General features: G+C 36.1%; 1 protein-coding gene across 1 annotated transcript in view; it reads right to left on the reverse strand.

Moving 5' to 3' along the window:
* Positions 1-1,774: 1,774 nt before the first annotated feature.
* Positions 1,775-16,327, reverse strand: part of LOC131035952 (uncharacterized) — a 30,259-nt gene continuing 15,706 nt past the window's right edge. Inside the window, exons 3-7 of the mRNA XM_057967740.2 lie at positions 11,106-11,174; positions 8,925-9,056; positions 8,292-8,369; positions 8,061-8,183; positions 1,775-2,190 (exon numbers count right to left, since the gene is read on the reverse strand). Of these exons, the coding sequence (XP_057823723.1) occupies positions 1,972-2,190; positions 8,061-8,183; positions 8,292-8,369; positions 8,925-9,056; positions 11,106-11,174 (621 nt within the window). The 3' untranslated portion in view covers positions 1,775-1,971. The remainder of the gene's footprint in view (positions 2,191-8,060; positions 8,184-8,291; positions 8,370-8,924; positions 9,057-11,105; positions 11,175-16,327) is intronic.

The following is a 16,327-nucleotide window of genomic DNA, read 5'->3' on the forward strand; positions in this document are numbered from 1 at the left end:
GAATTACATCTCTAGGGTGCAAGCAATTATCAAAATCCTATTTACTCAAGATCATAAATTTACACAGATCTCCAGGGTGCACTATAACTGGTATTTCAACATAAAAAGGCTCCTTAACATCGGCTCTTAAAGATGCTTCAAAACTTGGTCGTGACAATTCCAGGTGTTATTCCAGGTTAACACCGACAATTTTTTTCCCCATTTTTTAACTTGTATTTGAAACTTTAGTTAGGACTTAAAAGCCATATGGTTTGAATATACATCATAACATGATATGTAGTCCAATTTGAGTTCCAAGCCTTACAATAAGTCGCTTCAATTCAGCACCCACTAGATCTAACAATTGCTTGGTTAATATACAATGGCCAACATTGTCTGATGTTTCAACATGCAAATCTATTTCTGCACACAATGGATTTGCATCTGAACCATCCACCAGTGAAAAATATAAATCTGTACAATACTGCCTTTGTGAACATTTACAATAAATTGTATCTTTCCATTGAGAAACAATACAAACCATTCATGCCTTTTCCAGAGGAGGCCTTTCAATGCAAGGTATACTTCACATCATTTCCAACTAAATTTTCTCTTCTCAAGCACATTCATAGTCTCTGGCATCATGAATATCCATCTACATTTCACTGCTTTCCTTGGCAACACATCTCTGATCTATACCACTAAAGCTTTTACCCATATTATCTGTAATAAAAGAATGTAGTCTCATTTTAAATATCTCCAAACCTCTCATAGTTTGCTAGGTGATCTTCACCTCTTGCCATTACCTGAAATACAACAAACGCATGCACACCTATTCAATGCAATTATTTGAATGCTAATGCATTAAGCTGATTTCCAATTCAGGCATAGTTGGCTAGGTGATCTTCACCTCTAGCATTAAAGTTATTAGACCACTCATAAAAGTGGCCCCTAATAAACATTATGCTCTAACAAAGTACTTTCAGGTTGAAGCATTGGCTCGATTAGCTCATCCACAAATTGATGTATATCTCAATCTTTCTCACCTCTGCTCCAGAAAACCCCTACAAATCTCTCCAAGCAATGTTATCTTTCTCCCCATTCTAAAACCTAGGAGTTTCTATTCTTTGCAAACTTTGCGGGAATTTCTTCCAAGCTAATTTCCTTAAAATATCACTAGGTTCATGGTTCATTTTCGTCTCCATTTCCCACTCAACGACCCCTCCTCTCTCCTACATCCCAAGCATGCTAAAGCATTTAGCTAGCCACGAGGGGGGTATCATGGTGTTTCAAAATAAGCAACATTTTAATTCTTGGCAAAGCAAAGAATTACTGTGCAATAAGTTGGCAAGACCTTTTATATTTAGAATTAGTTTCATTTGCAAAAACTTAAATGGGAAGGATGTGTTTAGGCATAGACCAGATGAGATTGGACAGTTTACAACTAGAAACAATTGTTTAAACAAATAATGACCAATAGTTATCCAAGAATAAAATTGACTTTGGCATAAGCCGTTTTGCATAGATATTGTCATCTTCAAAGGGCTTAAAAAATGCTCATTGCTGCAAAAATGATATTGTTTTGTGTATCTGAACCCCTATAATCTAAGATTCTAAGATGATCAATACACTTTTGGGAGGCAAATGGGAAACAAATTTGAAAGACTCTAGAGATGACAACAATCTAATTAGTAACGCTTGAGCATTATAGGATACAGCAAGCAACGAGAGGTTTTTAAAATTTGATTATCAGACTAATCAAAACACATTGATTTGTTCCCAATAGAAAATTAGAGGAGCAAAAATTAAACACTCATTTCTATATTGATCTCTGTAAGAATACTCCCCACAGAAAATTTTCTTGTCAGCGTCTCCTATTTTTGACTGGAAGCTTCAACAACAAGAAGAAAGCAGGGAGAACATGCAGCTCTCTAAACATTAACTAAAAGTCCTAATTTTAGGACTTTTATTTAGCTGTAAACGTGCGAAGTGTTACAACTCAATTTTACTAGATTTCTTTGACTTGGAACCAGGCTTTGATCCTTTATACCATTTCCTTATTTTGTTGGATATTGTGCGAAGGCTCCGTTTTGCACTGAGAATTGCACGGTTACTTTGATTTTTCAAAGAAATTAATGTAGATTGAGCTTTGGAAACTAAGTCTTTCTTCCAATCACTTTTTCCAGATTGCACATATCTTTTAGTATTTGCCTGCACAGACAATTTAGTTATGAATAAAATTAGAACACCAAAATGGACAAGTACAAGGAAATTAACCTGCCATATTTGCTTCCTACTAATAGAAAAAAAATTAACTGCAAAATCCTTTCAGCATATCTAACTCAAAGAAGGATGAAATATTATATACAAGAAGCCTGTAAAAGTTAGCACTTTAAAGTAATTCTGATATTGCCCTTTTGAAGGAGGAAGTATACTTTTTGGCAGTCTTTTAAGAGTGTTTGCTAAAGCCTGTAAAAAATTAGCACTTTAAAGTAATTCTGATATTGCCCTTTTGAAGGGGGAAGTATACTTTTTGGCAGTCTTTTAAGAGTTTTCACTAAGTAAATTGTTTTTCAGTAACTCGTTGGGCTGCAGCAGCCAAAATGAACAATGCCCTACTTCATTTCACTTTTACACTTCCATAAAAAAAATTAGAATGCATAATCTCCTTATTGTGCTATGAACGTATAGATTCATCTGTTGAGGACAAAATGACTTACGAACTTCACTTCACAGTAAGCTAACTCCTATGAAAAACACTTCTAGTCAACTTGAAGGTGGCAATCTTTGCAAAATAAACCCACATCGCTGCTGCCATAATAGGTACGGGCAGAATGCATTGTAACGTACCATTACTCCTGTGTTTTGAACCTTTTTGCTTCTCAAATCAAAGATTTATCATAACGAATATTATGTTTCAGTGGATTTCATGCATTTTGAATTCTCTAAACATCTTTCTTTTGAATGTTTTTTTTCTCTTGTACTGCTAGATACCAAGGTAACATATTACTTGTTTCAATCTGCAGAAACCCTTATAGACATAAGCAATTTTTGCATCAAAGAAGCTAGTATGATTGTAATAAAAGATATGCTCCTCTTTATATGCTCCTCTTTATGCCTCCATTCTGCAAATTTGAACAATACATGAATTTGAAACAAAAATCTTCTCTAGAAGCTCCAGAGCCATGGAAAAATAACCAGCAAAAAAAAATGGGGACTCGGGTGGCGAGCTGTCCCCTACATTTCAAGTTCATTTCTCATACATTTTTGGGGCATTTCTTGGTAGAGTCATGGGTGCCCCTGAATTCCTAGAACATCTCTGTACAGGAACACTTGCAAAAGGGCAGGGAATGCATCCGTATGTACCCTTGCAAAACTTGCATTGTTGTTGTCTAATGACTGAGCTTTGGTTTTGTGACTTCAGTCAAAAACCAAGAAAGATAGCTGATAGTAAAGCAAAGATTCAATCAGGTGGACATGCCATATATCAGCTTCCCACTAACTACCTGTGTAGAGACTCTGCGACCAAAGATGAATCACTATTGGCTACAATCTAGCATCCAAAACCTCTCCAATAGACTTCTGGCATATTTGATTTGAATCATGGAAATGAGATGATCATGTTCCTAGAATTCAACACCTAGGTAACAGTGTGGGAGAGTAAATCAGTCAAGTTAAAAGCTGCACATAATTCTGATTTCACTTGTTGAAGAGTAGTGGCCCCACCCCCTCTGATGGAAAGATTGTCAACATATATAATACAAGTCACAATGTCACCACCATCACTTTTGACATAAAGATTCAAGTTAAAAGACTTCTTCTGACTCCAGAATCTTTGAGATGCTGGTCAATTTTTATATATCAGGCTCGTGGAACTTGCTTAAGCCCATATAAAGACTTAATTAGCACTGTAGACTAGATGATCATCACCAGGTTCTTGAAAACTCTTAGGCTGCACCATGTAGACCTCCTTGTCCAAAGTTCCATTCAATAAGGCACCCTTAACATCTATCTAGTACACTTCCCTTCCAAACTAAGTTGCTATGAAGAGAAGTAGCTAATATATGAGCATCTTAGCTGTAGGAGCAAAAGTATAATAGGCTATCCCCTCCAGTTGCAAATATCCTCTTGCAACAAGATGAGCCTTGTACTTATCCAAAGTATAGTCAGTTTTGCATTTGACCTTAGACACATTTACATTCAATGGGTAGCTTATTGGGAGCAACTCCATCAACTCCTAGGTGTGATTCTTCATCAAGGCATCATATTCAACTTTCATGGCAGCTTCCCTTTATGGTTGTCCCCATGCCTCTGACTACTATTGTGTTTTGGGCACCTGAAAAAGATTAATGAAGGAGTGAAATGAACATGCTCAATTGTTGAACCCATGATCTATTTTGGAGAAAATTTCTTGGGTTTCCCCATGAATGCAAGACTTGCAAGGTACTTGGCAAATTTTTCAGCTAAAAACTCACAGAGAAAACTTGCCGAGTTTTTGTGACACCAAATCTCTCCAAAAACTCGGCTGCATAAAAAAAACAGGCCCAAACATGTCAAAACATTATCTAATTTTTTTTTGATCAAGTTTATCTCATTCTCTTCATTAGAATATATGCATGAAATTTAACAAGTATAATGTCACATTTCAATATGTCTTTTTCCTTTCTTATACTTCAAGTAATTTCATGTATATATTGGCAAGATCATAGATGGAATAATCGCAAAGTACTCGGCGAGTTTTAAAAATCTCACTAAGTTTTTTTGCTCGGCAAGTATTTATGCCATTAACTCGTGCAAAAAACTTGCAAGAAAAAACTCGGCGAGTCTTTGGCAAAAACTCAGCTGCATAAAAAAAAGAGGCCTAAACATGTCAAAAAACTCTCTAATTTTTTTTTCAAGTCAATCTCATTCTCTTCATCATAATATACACATGAAATATAACATTTATGTATATATTGGCAGTAGGATGTTTGAGAGTGGTTTCAGATCTCTAGAAGTTATAATGCAAATTCTAGGTTTTATAAGATCTTTTAAATTTTCATTCTCGATCAAATTTCAGTAATCAATAGGCTCCTATCTACATTCTCTCGTGCTCTCTCTATCTCACTCACTTTATCTGCCCCAAATTTTAGACCTATCTATCTCCCTATCACTCTTCCTTTATCCCCTCTCTCTACCACTCTCTATCTCACTCTCTCCTCTCTCCCCCAAGATCTAGACCTATCTCTCTATCCCTCACTCATCCTTAGATCCTCGTGAGGGTTGCTACCCTCAACCTCATTTTGGCGAGGTGGAGGAGCCGCATTGGAGTCCTAGGACTAGACCCTCTAGTTCTATATATCCCCTATTTTTCACTACAGCTGGGAAGCAGACTTCTAGTTTTACAAAAAAAAAATTGCTATTTCATTTTGTTTCAATCTATCAGACATCAGTATTCCACAAGAGGATGCCATTTTGTACCCAACTTGCATTTAAATCAATCAAATTTATCTAGACTCAGATTGTTTCTTTTGTGTACTCATTTATTGACTCATTAGATGCATCTCCTCATTGAATTTTGCAAAAAAAATGCATTTCTAATTAAATTTAAGCAATTTTTTAAGTTGTCGAGTTTTTTGCTGAGTTATTGCCGAGTTTTCACCAAGTTTTTTTTTCGGGCCTTGGCAAGTTTTTGCTTTTGGCGAGTAGTTCAACTAAAGGCAAGACGTTTGAGAGTCTAGGAGTTATAATGCAAATTCTAGGTTTTAGACCTTATAAATTTTCAGACAGTCATTTTTTTAGTAATCAATAGGCTCCTATCAGCATTCCCTTGCTCTCTCTATCTCACTCTCTTTATCTGCCCTAAATTCTAGACCTATCTCTCTCCCTATCACTTTTCCTCTATGCCCTCTTTCTACCATTCTATTTCACTCTCTCCTCTCTCCCCCAAGATCTAGACCTATCTCTCTACCTCTCTCTCTCACCCTCAAACCTCCACGAGAGTTGCTACCCTCAACCTCGTTTTGGTGAGGTGGAGGAGCCACAACAGACTCCTAGGACTAGACCCTCTAGTTCTACCTCTCCCCTAGTATTTACTAGAGTTGGGAAGAGGAAGATGTAAAATGTTTTGATGTAGTATTTACTTTTAGTTTTACAAAAACAATTTGCTATTTTCATTTTGTTTCAGACCATCAGCATTCCACATGAGGATGACATTTTGTACCCACATTTAAATCAATCAAATATAACTAGATTTATCTTGTTTCTTTTATGTACTCATTTATTGATTCGTTGGATGCATCTTCTCATTGAATCTCTGAATTTCCAGAAGTAGACTCATCCATCTCTATTTGCTTCCTTACATTCTTTTTGTAACATGTGCTAATTTTTTTCAAAAGTCAGTGTCAGATTTTCATCCAACAAATTCATGACTCACAACAGGGTGATAAGCTATTGATGTTCAAAGGCACCATATCATCCTTGTATAGCTTTTTATTTGTAATGGTGAGTTGATCCCTTAAATTCTTCATTTTAAGGAGGTAATTCGACAAAGATCCATTCTAACTGAGTTTGGTAGAAAACAAGTTCTTCAAATATAAAACCTGAGCTTTGAAAGTTTGGTAATTTTTCTTCAAATTATTCCACAGTTTGCTTGTATGTTTAGCATTACAAAATTCTGGAATAATGTCATCAGAGAAATAGTTTTAACAACGACAAGGCTTCCCTACGATGCTTGTCATAATCCTCAGGTTTTATTGCAGGTCCGGTTTCATTGATTAAAATTATTTGAGTACGCATTCAATACTTAGCAATAGCATCTTGTAACTTCAGATATTAAAATTCAATGAATCAACTTCAATGACTCCAGTAGAATTAAATTTTGAATATCTGTCATTTGTGAGGCAAACATGAATGCATACAGACCTTGAAATGTTAAAATTTTCAGTCTTTAAAGCCCCTAGACATACTCAGGCATGAAGATTTACTTTTACAGGCCAACTGTGTTTAATTTGCGAGTGTTTCACAGACCATGCATATTTCTACAGACCAAACCAAAATTTAATCTTTTTTATTTGCATCCTCTTAAAAGCAGTTTGAGACATTCAGAACAAGCGATTTAAGTTTGTACTAAAGTGAAAGACTATTGGATTGCTACTGAAGGCATAGCAGGGTAGGTATAGGCTGGTTGAGATTGTAAAGGATATAGGTTATAATGCAAAGAGTGTCTGCAAGTAGGCTGAATATTGTTGGTTGGGTAGCATAAGTTGGTTTTGTTTCCATAGGTTTTAGAGTCACCCATGGAGCATATAATTTTTTTGCATATATTTTTGAGAAGTTTTTCAATTTCTTATTGCTCTCCTTAGGCTTGTTCTTCTATTGTGTACGCTGGGCAACTGTTGGCCGGCTGTTCATTTGATTCACCATTTTGCCGCATCAACTCTTCTTTGATAATGGTGTGCAATAAAAGGATTTGGCCACCTCCACATTCTTTTGCATATACAGTTACACCATGGTACTCCAGATAATTTTCTAGAAGGAAGGTACAGGACAAAGCTGATGTGCTATCAGGTGAAAACCATAGCATTAGCCAATAGAAGGATCCACTACCCATGCTTAGGTCTACAATAAAATGGGCATGTTTATCCATCCCTCTAAAAATATACCTTCAGCTCTTTTTTAAATGGTTACGTTGCCCCATAGGTTATATTGTGAAGATATCAGTGGATGCATTTTACAAGTTGTAAATCTGATAAAAAAAGTTACAATATGAATAATCAATAAATGATGCAATTGCATAAGAACACCAGTTATTAGCCTAGCTAACTTATATGACCAAGACCGCTGTATTTTCCCTTTGGGTACCTTTTAACACAGCTACTGAATGTTAATCTATGTGGTTACAATATGGAATTATCCCCACCTTGACCATTTTTGTATAAAAGGATAGAAAAGCCTCAAAGCTTAGAGTTCTTTTGATTTTTATCAAGAAAACATGTAGCAGTGCTCGACTGCAACATGATGTTGTTTACTCACCCAAGATTCAGAACAAAATTTATGTAGTACTAAGCTTTACAAATTTACTCATCAATGTTCATACTTACAAAGGTTGAGGCAATGGGATTGTCATCTTCATCATCTTCATCCTCGTCATCACCTCCAAAATTCTGCATATTCATTATATCATCCTTGGAATACATTTTCATATTTGGTGCTCCAGGCATGTCCTGTACCAACAATTTAGCATATGAACAAGATTTCTATCTGAATTTCTTGTCCTAAAAGCAGCTGTCAAACTTTGTCACAAGAAAAATAAAAAATAAAACTATACTTACAGACATAGACCTCAACATCTTTTCCATCTCAGCTTCTTTCGATGACTTTGGAACAAAAGGTTCCCCTGGTGCTCTATCCTGCGATATAAGTAAATGTCTCATCTCAATCCCATGAAACAAGTCTCATCTCAATTTGATATAATATTTCAAAGGATAAGAGTTAGGACCCCTGAAAATAGATAGAAGATAACTTTAAAAAAGCCTCTGCTATCATAATATCAGGTTTACAAAGTAAAATGAATTGGATAGAAAATATGTCAACAAGTCAGAAGGCTACACAAATGTAAGAATTTGATTCCCAGAAATGGATCTAAAGACTATGGATGGGTACAAAAAGTGTTGTGCCCTTCAAAGGACAAAGACTAACGATTAAAAAAGCAAATATCAACCAAAATATGGCAAATACACACAAATAAAGATACGAGCCACAAGCATTTATTTTCCAGCACCAACCATATTTAAATGCTCTGCTCCTCAACCCAGTGAAGCTTTGCAATAACTATCAAATTTGTTGACTATTTAAAGATTAAGTAAAGAGGAAAATATCAAAATATGAACAATGTTGCATCAGGAAATTTTGACAAGACAGGAATCCGAAGTATCAGAATCATGAAACAAGCCAATTTTCCTTACCTTTGGAACAGGAGGTGGCTTGTTTGAGCAAGCTTTAGTAAGATCATTACAAAGGAACTTTGATAATGCAGAATTTTGTGACTCACTTTTGAATAAGAATTCTGCAACATCAGTATCATGATAGCCAATCACCTGCATGGAATTAAAAGGTCAGAGAATCTTGTGCCACGATACCTCTTTGATAAAAATATATTCCCCAAACAAAAAGAAAATTGAAACACATAAGGGAAAAAACAGTGGAAACCATCAAACAATAAATCATCATGTATGTTAATTAGCTAATGAGTCAATGACCTTACTTAAAGTTAAGTACCCTAAGATGGCCTGAGTTTCCAGTGCTGTGCTAGTCTAATGATCTAAAATATAGTTGACCACAAGAATAGGTTCTACTAAAGTTTTACAATTCTTGCCAAAATCACTTTTCACAGAGAACATTTTCTTCAATTCTGTCAAACCTTACAAACCCTAGCTGAATTTTTCCATTTATGATTTTATCTAAGGCACACTTTAAATTCAGGCCTGTCTATGGTTGTGAAAACCCTAAAATATTGCCACCACTTTAGAAGAATCAAGAATAAGAGTCAAATATAATCAAAATTTGACTGGAATAAAAGACGCACAAAAATGTTGCACAGAATTTACACAAGCCTCCGGAATAATTTCAGCAACAGAAAGTGCAATCAGAAAATCAATTTTTTTGCCAATAGTAAATAAATATAGTCACATTCCATTTCGTTGGATTTGAAAGATATAAAAATTTTAACCACAAATAACCTGAAAAAGGTAACTGGGACTTGGGGAGAAAAATAGCATGTGAAGAGGTGGCAAGCACCCCCAAAAAACAAATGAAATCAAATATGAAGCTGAAATACGAGGTTCTATGGTCATCAAAGACTGCCTTTAAGGCTCTAAATGCCAATGGAAGGGCCATGAGTCAATGAGTTCAGGTTTAAATCCAAGCATCTGCAAAAAAATGTGAAAATCATCCAAAGCCAGTGTACTTTTTACTTGAAAGAGCTAAGTCTTAAAAGTTCACAATCTAAAAGGAAGACACAAGTTTTCAATTTGCAGCACTTTTTTAATGTAACAATGCAATCAAAAGTATGCATTAAATTCAATCAGTCAAGATGTTACAATATTTAATCAGGATGCGAAGTGCAAATGATCTCTTAAAAGATATTCATAAAAGTAGTAAGGTTGTGTTGTCTTGGTCCTCTTCTAACAAGAGACGTCCTATCCACTTCAAATAAAATACCAAAATAAAATGCAATCCAATAATCATAAGTCTATATCCTTCTCTAATAAGAGATTTCCTATCCAAATCAAGCCTAGATCGCTACTTCTGATTTCAATGAATGATTAAAGCTTAAGGGATTTTCAAGCTGTGACAATAAGTACCATTTATCCTCTAAATGGCATATAGTACTAACATACAACTCTTCTTCAATGCTTTGACCATATCTAGCACCTTGAGATTACTTCCTCTGAGCCTTGCCTTCTCTTCATCTATTGCATATTCACATTTGAATCATAATAAAGGTCGAGAACTTATCACGTGGTAATTTGTACTCGAATTTGAGGATTTAATCTAGTTAAAGAGGTTTACAATGCTATTGTACAACAATTAAATAGAGTTTACTAATTTATTTAATTAGTTATGCATTTGTGATTTTTAATTGCAAGATGATGTCTTCTCTTATCTTGATATCAAGCTCGGTGTAAGCTGAACTTGAAGAAGCTTTTAAATCTTTCTCTATTGTTCTATTGCTTTCTTGTTTTATTCTTAAGTAGAGCTTGTGGGATTTTATAAGGAAGAACCTAGGGCTTCTTGGTTTGGAACATGCAAGAAAAAGAGATTGCCTGTAAAGCTTTGATTCAGAGATTTTTATACAATTTGATGGTGCGATTTTATGCCAATATTGAATATTCTGTCTTATTTTGTAAGCTTGCTCCAGTAGGTTACATATTTAAGATCCTGTTACACTTATTTATACCAAAAAAACATAGAAAAATTCAACTTAGAAGTAGAACAAACAAAATAGGTTAGGAGACTGCTCAACTTTTTTTGAGATTGGTTATGTCTTCCATTGGCTCATGATTAATTATTGACCAAAAAATATGACACAATGATTCCTTAAAGTATTTAAAACCTAACATGCAAGTACATCAAGATAATCATACCTCTTGACAAGCCCGTTCTATTGTCTTGCATTCTGTATTACACTCTCCCTCTTCTTCTTGTTCAACAAGCTGAGACCACACAATGTACAGCCAAATTTATCAATCTTAATAAACAATAAAAACATAATGCAATTTATATCAAAAAATGCTTATATGTATACATTAAACTAAGAAATTCACTAATGACATCAGATAATGGAGAAATATATACTAATAGGTTAGTGTCCTAAGTTACAATGGGTTTTTCATTGACAACAAGGACAAAAGTCCAAAGAATGACAGCCCACATTTTTAGAGGAATTTTATTATCAGCAAGAAGGCGTGATTGGAGAAATATGGTTTATCAAGTTTAACAATATTACTTTGACTCTTCAAAGATCTTTAACATATCCTGAAATTTCCTTGCAAAAAACCAATATGAAAATATGGTTTATGGTTTGAAATTTGAATATAACAAAAAAGAATTTATAGGGAATATACAAGGCTTGACATGGTATATTGAAGCTTCACATCATAAAGGCAATAATGTATTAAATAGATGCCATTCATGGCATGGTGTGATGGTTAAATCATGATGTTGTTGTAGCCACCAAAGTTCAAACGCTTGCCGGGCCATTATGATTGCAAGCATTGTGCCCTCACTGATCCATTGTGCTCACAAGTTTACACCTTGGCGTTGATACTATTGTCATTCATGCCAAGTGGCTTGGTGCTCCAAACCCTTGTTGGGCTGGTGTGCTTACAAGATTTGTGCTCCTACTGAGCTACAATGCTCGCGGGTTTGGACATTGGACTATTCACGTTAATGTTGTGCATTCATGTTGGGGATAAGGTACCCTGTTTGTGGCTTCACCTGGCTCAGTCCAAGCTAAAACTCCCAAGGTACCATTCAAAAAATAATAATATTGTATTAAATAGATGGAGTGGATTATTAAACTCAATATTCTATTTGACACAGCCCAAAATATGTCCATTTATCAAATATTGTGCCACATGAGATATAAAAAATATAATGGGACCTAAGTTACCAATTGAAGTTTGGAAAAGAGTACAAGGATCCAATACAAGGGTTCAGTAAATCTTTTGAACCCCAGGTTTGATATGATTATACAAAAAATATAACAATTATAGCCAAATAGATAAAACTGGTCATATTATGCATGAAATAAACAAAATTGATCATAATATTCATAAAATAAACAGAATTAACTACAAAAAAATATAAAAATTATAGCCAAATAGACAAAACTGATCATATTATGCATGAAATAAACAAAATTGATCATAATATTCATAAAATAAACAGAATTAACCACAAAATGCTGGTAATAATTGATTTTGAATTTATTCATGAAAAGAGGAGGAATGGCATTGTAGGTCTATGGATTTCCTTGTATTGGGAGGAAGTTGGGACTCGACTTAGTTGTTAAAGTGAGAGATGCAATAGTACAAGGGAAAAGATTCAAAAGACAAATACGAGAAATTAGCATCTCGAAATTAGGCTCAACTCAAAGTAGTTCTAGGGACCACAAAGCATGTTCAACCTATGAAATGAGGATTTAATCTTGAATCATTAGGGGTCTAAAAGCCCAAACAAAAGGAAAGACTATTGAAGAATAAATTGTGAACGAAAAGACTATTGAAAAATAAATTGTGAACGAAAGAGCAGTGTTCATTTTGTTCCAGGAAACCAAACTTGAAGAAGAGATGCTAAAGTAGATGAGTTAAGGGATCATGCCCAAAGTCTATGAAGTGAATAGTATGGGTTCTAGAAGAATGACTATCTTCAATAGTCCCTACAAAATCGATATTCAATGTGATGTTACTCATACATGCTTAATGAAGTTGGCTTTTTAAATTATAATTTACACAGTTAAAGTGAAAATTATATTGGCCAAAATTGGTTACAAATTTAAAAGAATATTATATACAAAATTGCAAAATTTGTCAATATACAAATGGGAAGAGGCAAAATACCAGGTTAAATCAGCCTTTACCTAGTCCAAAGAGGTCATGGAAGGATGCAAGTATGGACTTTGTTCTTGGGTTACCAAGAGCAAGGACTCGAAGAACTAAAGATCGCATTTATATGGTATTAGATAAATTTTCCAAAATGGCATATTTTAATCCATGTAAAAAGTCAAGTGATGCCACATACATTACCACCCTATTCTTTAAGAAGATAGTTCAACTCAATGGATTGTTAACAAGTATAGTCTCGGATAGAGATATGCTAAATTTGTGAGTTATTTTTGGTGCACTTTGTAGAAGAAATTAGACACCAAACTGAATTTCAGCTCAACTTATTAACCCCAAGCCAAAACCAATGGGCAAACAGAAGTTTAGGCAACCTGTTGAGATGTTTTGTTGGAAAAAAGCACAATCAATGGGATTTGATCTTGGCACAAGCAAAAGAAACAATGGGCATGGCAATTGCCCAAAAAGGAACAAAATGAGGTTAAAATAGTAATAGATTTGTAAGTAGTCAAGGAAATGAGAAGAGAATATAAGGTATACTTGGTCAAGTGGAAAAAGGCAGCAGACAAACAACCTAGATGAAACCATTTGAGGTTGTCAAGCATATTTTCAATTCCAAACTTTAAAACATTTCCACTCACTAATCATGTCTAATGCAAGAGCATCTGGATCACTTGCAATCCTGCACTACCACAAAAATAATGGCTATGAACCTACTACAATCATCCAAATTGCAGATATTTTAGGGTAACACCCCATATTTATCCAGGATGGATGGAGGTAACAAAACACAGTGGTACTGGAGGATTCCACTGCAGATCGAGTTGCAAAGCTGCCTGTTGGAGACTCATCAGATTGAGTTAAAGTTCGAGGGGCAGATGGCGCAACTATTGATCAGGTTGCCCGGATAGGGAAGAAGGGGCCCAGCAGCGAAGGGAGTTTATCACCCAGCAGCAGGGTGAGCTACAGAGGCAAGAGTAGAGTCAGGATAGGAAGAGCACCCATAATCACCAGAAATGGGGATAGGTGCGGGGGTAGTGGGAATGGTATAAGAGTTAGCTCCTCGCCCATCATATCCAAATCCAAAGATGAACCCAGTTTCACCCATTCAACACAAGGTTATTACGAAGTAATTGGTAAAATATTTGCTTGATATTAACAGAGATCAATAGATCTTTATATACAAGAAGAAAGATGATGTTTCCTTAGGAAACAATCGTGAAGAATAGAAACATTCTATTCTAGCTAACAGCTAATTAAGTATTTACAAAATATTATAGTAGATAACCATTAACAATAAATAGAAACTATCTATTATCGTAATACTCTCCCTTAATGGTTAATCTATCCACTACACCAAGCTGTCCTCTGAATTTGACAAACTTATCTAGACCAAGTGGCTTGGTGAGAATGTCTACAGTCTGATCCGCTGCAGGAACATACTGCAAGTCTATGATCCTATCTTCAACCAGCTGCCGTATGTAATGACAATGAACATCTACATGCTTGATTCATTCATGGAAGACTAGATTCTGTGCTAACTTGATAACGCCATTGTTATCAACAAACAAGGTGGTCGGTCCTGCTGGTGATATCTGCATATCCCCAAGCATCCGACGAAGCCAGATAGCTTCACAACCTGCCTTAACTACCCCTCTGTATTCGGCCTCTGTAGAGGAGAGAGAAACAGCCTGCTGCTTCTTACTGGTCCATGTGACGGCACCGGATCCCAAACTAAACACATATCCAGAAGTTGACTTTTTATCGTCAACAGAGCCAGCCCAATCTGAATCTGTGAATCCACGGAGTCTAGGATTAGAACACCGAGAGTAGAGAATTCCATAATCAGTAGTGCCCTTCACATAACGAAGCACATGCTTTGCGGCTATCCAATGATCACCCTTGGGAGCTGTCATAAAGCGTGAAATGTAGCTGACTACGAAGTTGATATCAGGTCTAGTAGCAGAGAGGTAGATGAGACTACCTACTAGTTGCCTGCATGTAGTATCGTCAACGGGAGGAGAATCAGACTGGGCTGATAACTTTAGACCTTTCTCCATAGGTGTAGATGCAGTCTTGCAATCCTGCATACTAAACTTGTCTAACAGAGCCCTAGCATATTTAGACTGAGAAATGAATATACCAGAAGGTTGCTGCCAAACCTCAACACCTAGGCAATAATGCATGAGCCCAAGGTCAGTCATGTCAAAAGACTGCAATAAACTCTGTTTGATTCCCTAAATCAAAGATGTCGAACTGTCGGTGATGATCAAATCATCCACATAAATGACCAGAAGGATGATATCACTGTCAGTAGTTTTGATGTACAAGTTTGAGTTTGAAGAACTCCTCTTGAAGCTTTGACCACTGAGGTACTTATCAATTTTCATGTACCATGCCCTAGGGGCCTGCTTCAAACCATAGAGAGCTTTCACCAGTCTAAGAACCTGGTGTTTTTTAGCTGCAACCTTGAAACCTGGAGGCTGCGTCATGTAGACCTCTTCTTGTAGGGCACCATTCCAGCCAAACTGTACTCTTGACGTCCATCTGATGGACCTTCCAGCCAAACTGTGTTGCCATGGCTAGGACTAATCTGATAGTGCTCATCTTTGTTGTAGGAGCAAAGGTCTCCTCATAATCAATGCCCTGACGCTGAGAAAAGCCCTTTGCAACTAAGCAAGCTTTGTACTTATCCAAAGTACCATCAGACTTGTGTTTGATTTTGTAGACCCATTTGCAGCCAATGGGTTTCTTCCCTAGTGGAAGATCAGAAAGTTCCCAGGTGGTGATTCTTCAACAAGCTTTGGTGTTCAGATTGCATAGCCTGTTCCCACTCTGGAATACCTTTGGCCTCGAAGTATGTCTGAGGTTCAAACACACTGTGAATGTTGGCCATGAGAGCAAAATTAATTGTCCCTACAGGTTTGCTCTTTTTCCGAGCAGTTCTCCCATCGATGAGTTCGTCATCCCAAAGATTAGCAAGTGTCTTGGCCCACCATTTAGGCCAAAGAGGAGAAGGACCAACATTAGCATCAAGAGATGCTCTATGATTAGGTTCCTCATCAGAAGAATCCGGATCAAAATCAGGTGAAGCATCTGCAAATCTGGGTGATCCTGCAAGAGAAGTCGGAGGTGTACGTACAGGAATCACCGAGATAACTGGAGCTACTGGAGCTACAGGAGTCCTCCCATCAGGTGGACCTAATGGAAGTCTAACTCCCAAATCATGAGCCTTCATAGGTTGG

Source organism: Cryptomeria japonica, chromosome 3, assembly GCF_030272615.1.
Source record: "Cryptomeria japonica chromosome 3, Sugi_1.0, whole genome shotgun sequence".
Classification (NCBI taxonomy): Eukaryota; Viridiplantae; Streptophyta; class Pinopsida; order Cupressales; family Cupressaceae; genus Cryptomeria; species Cryptomeria japonica.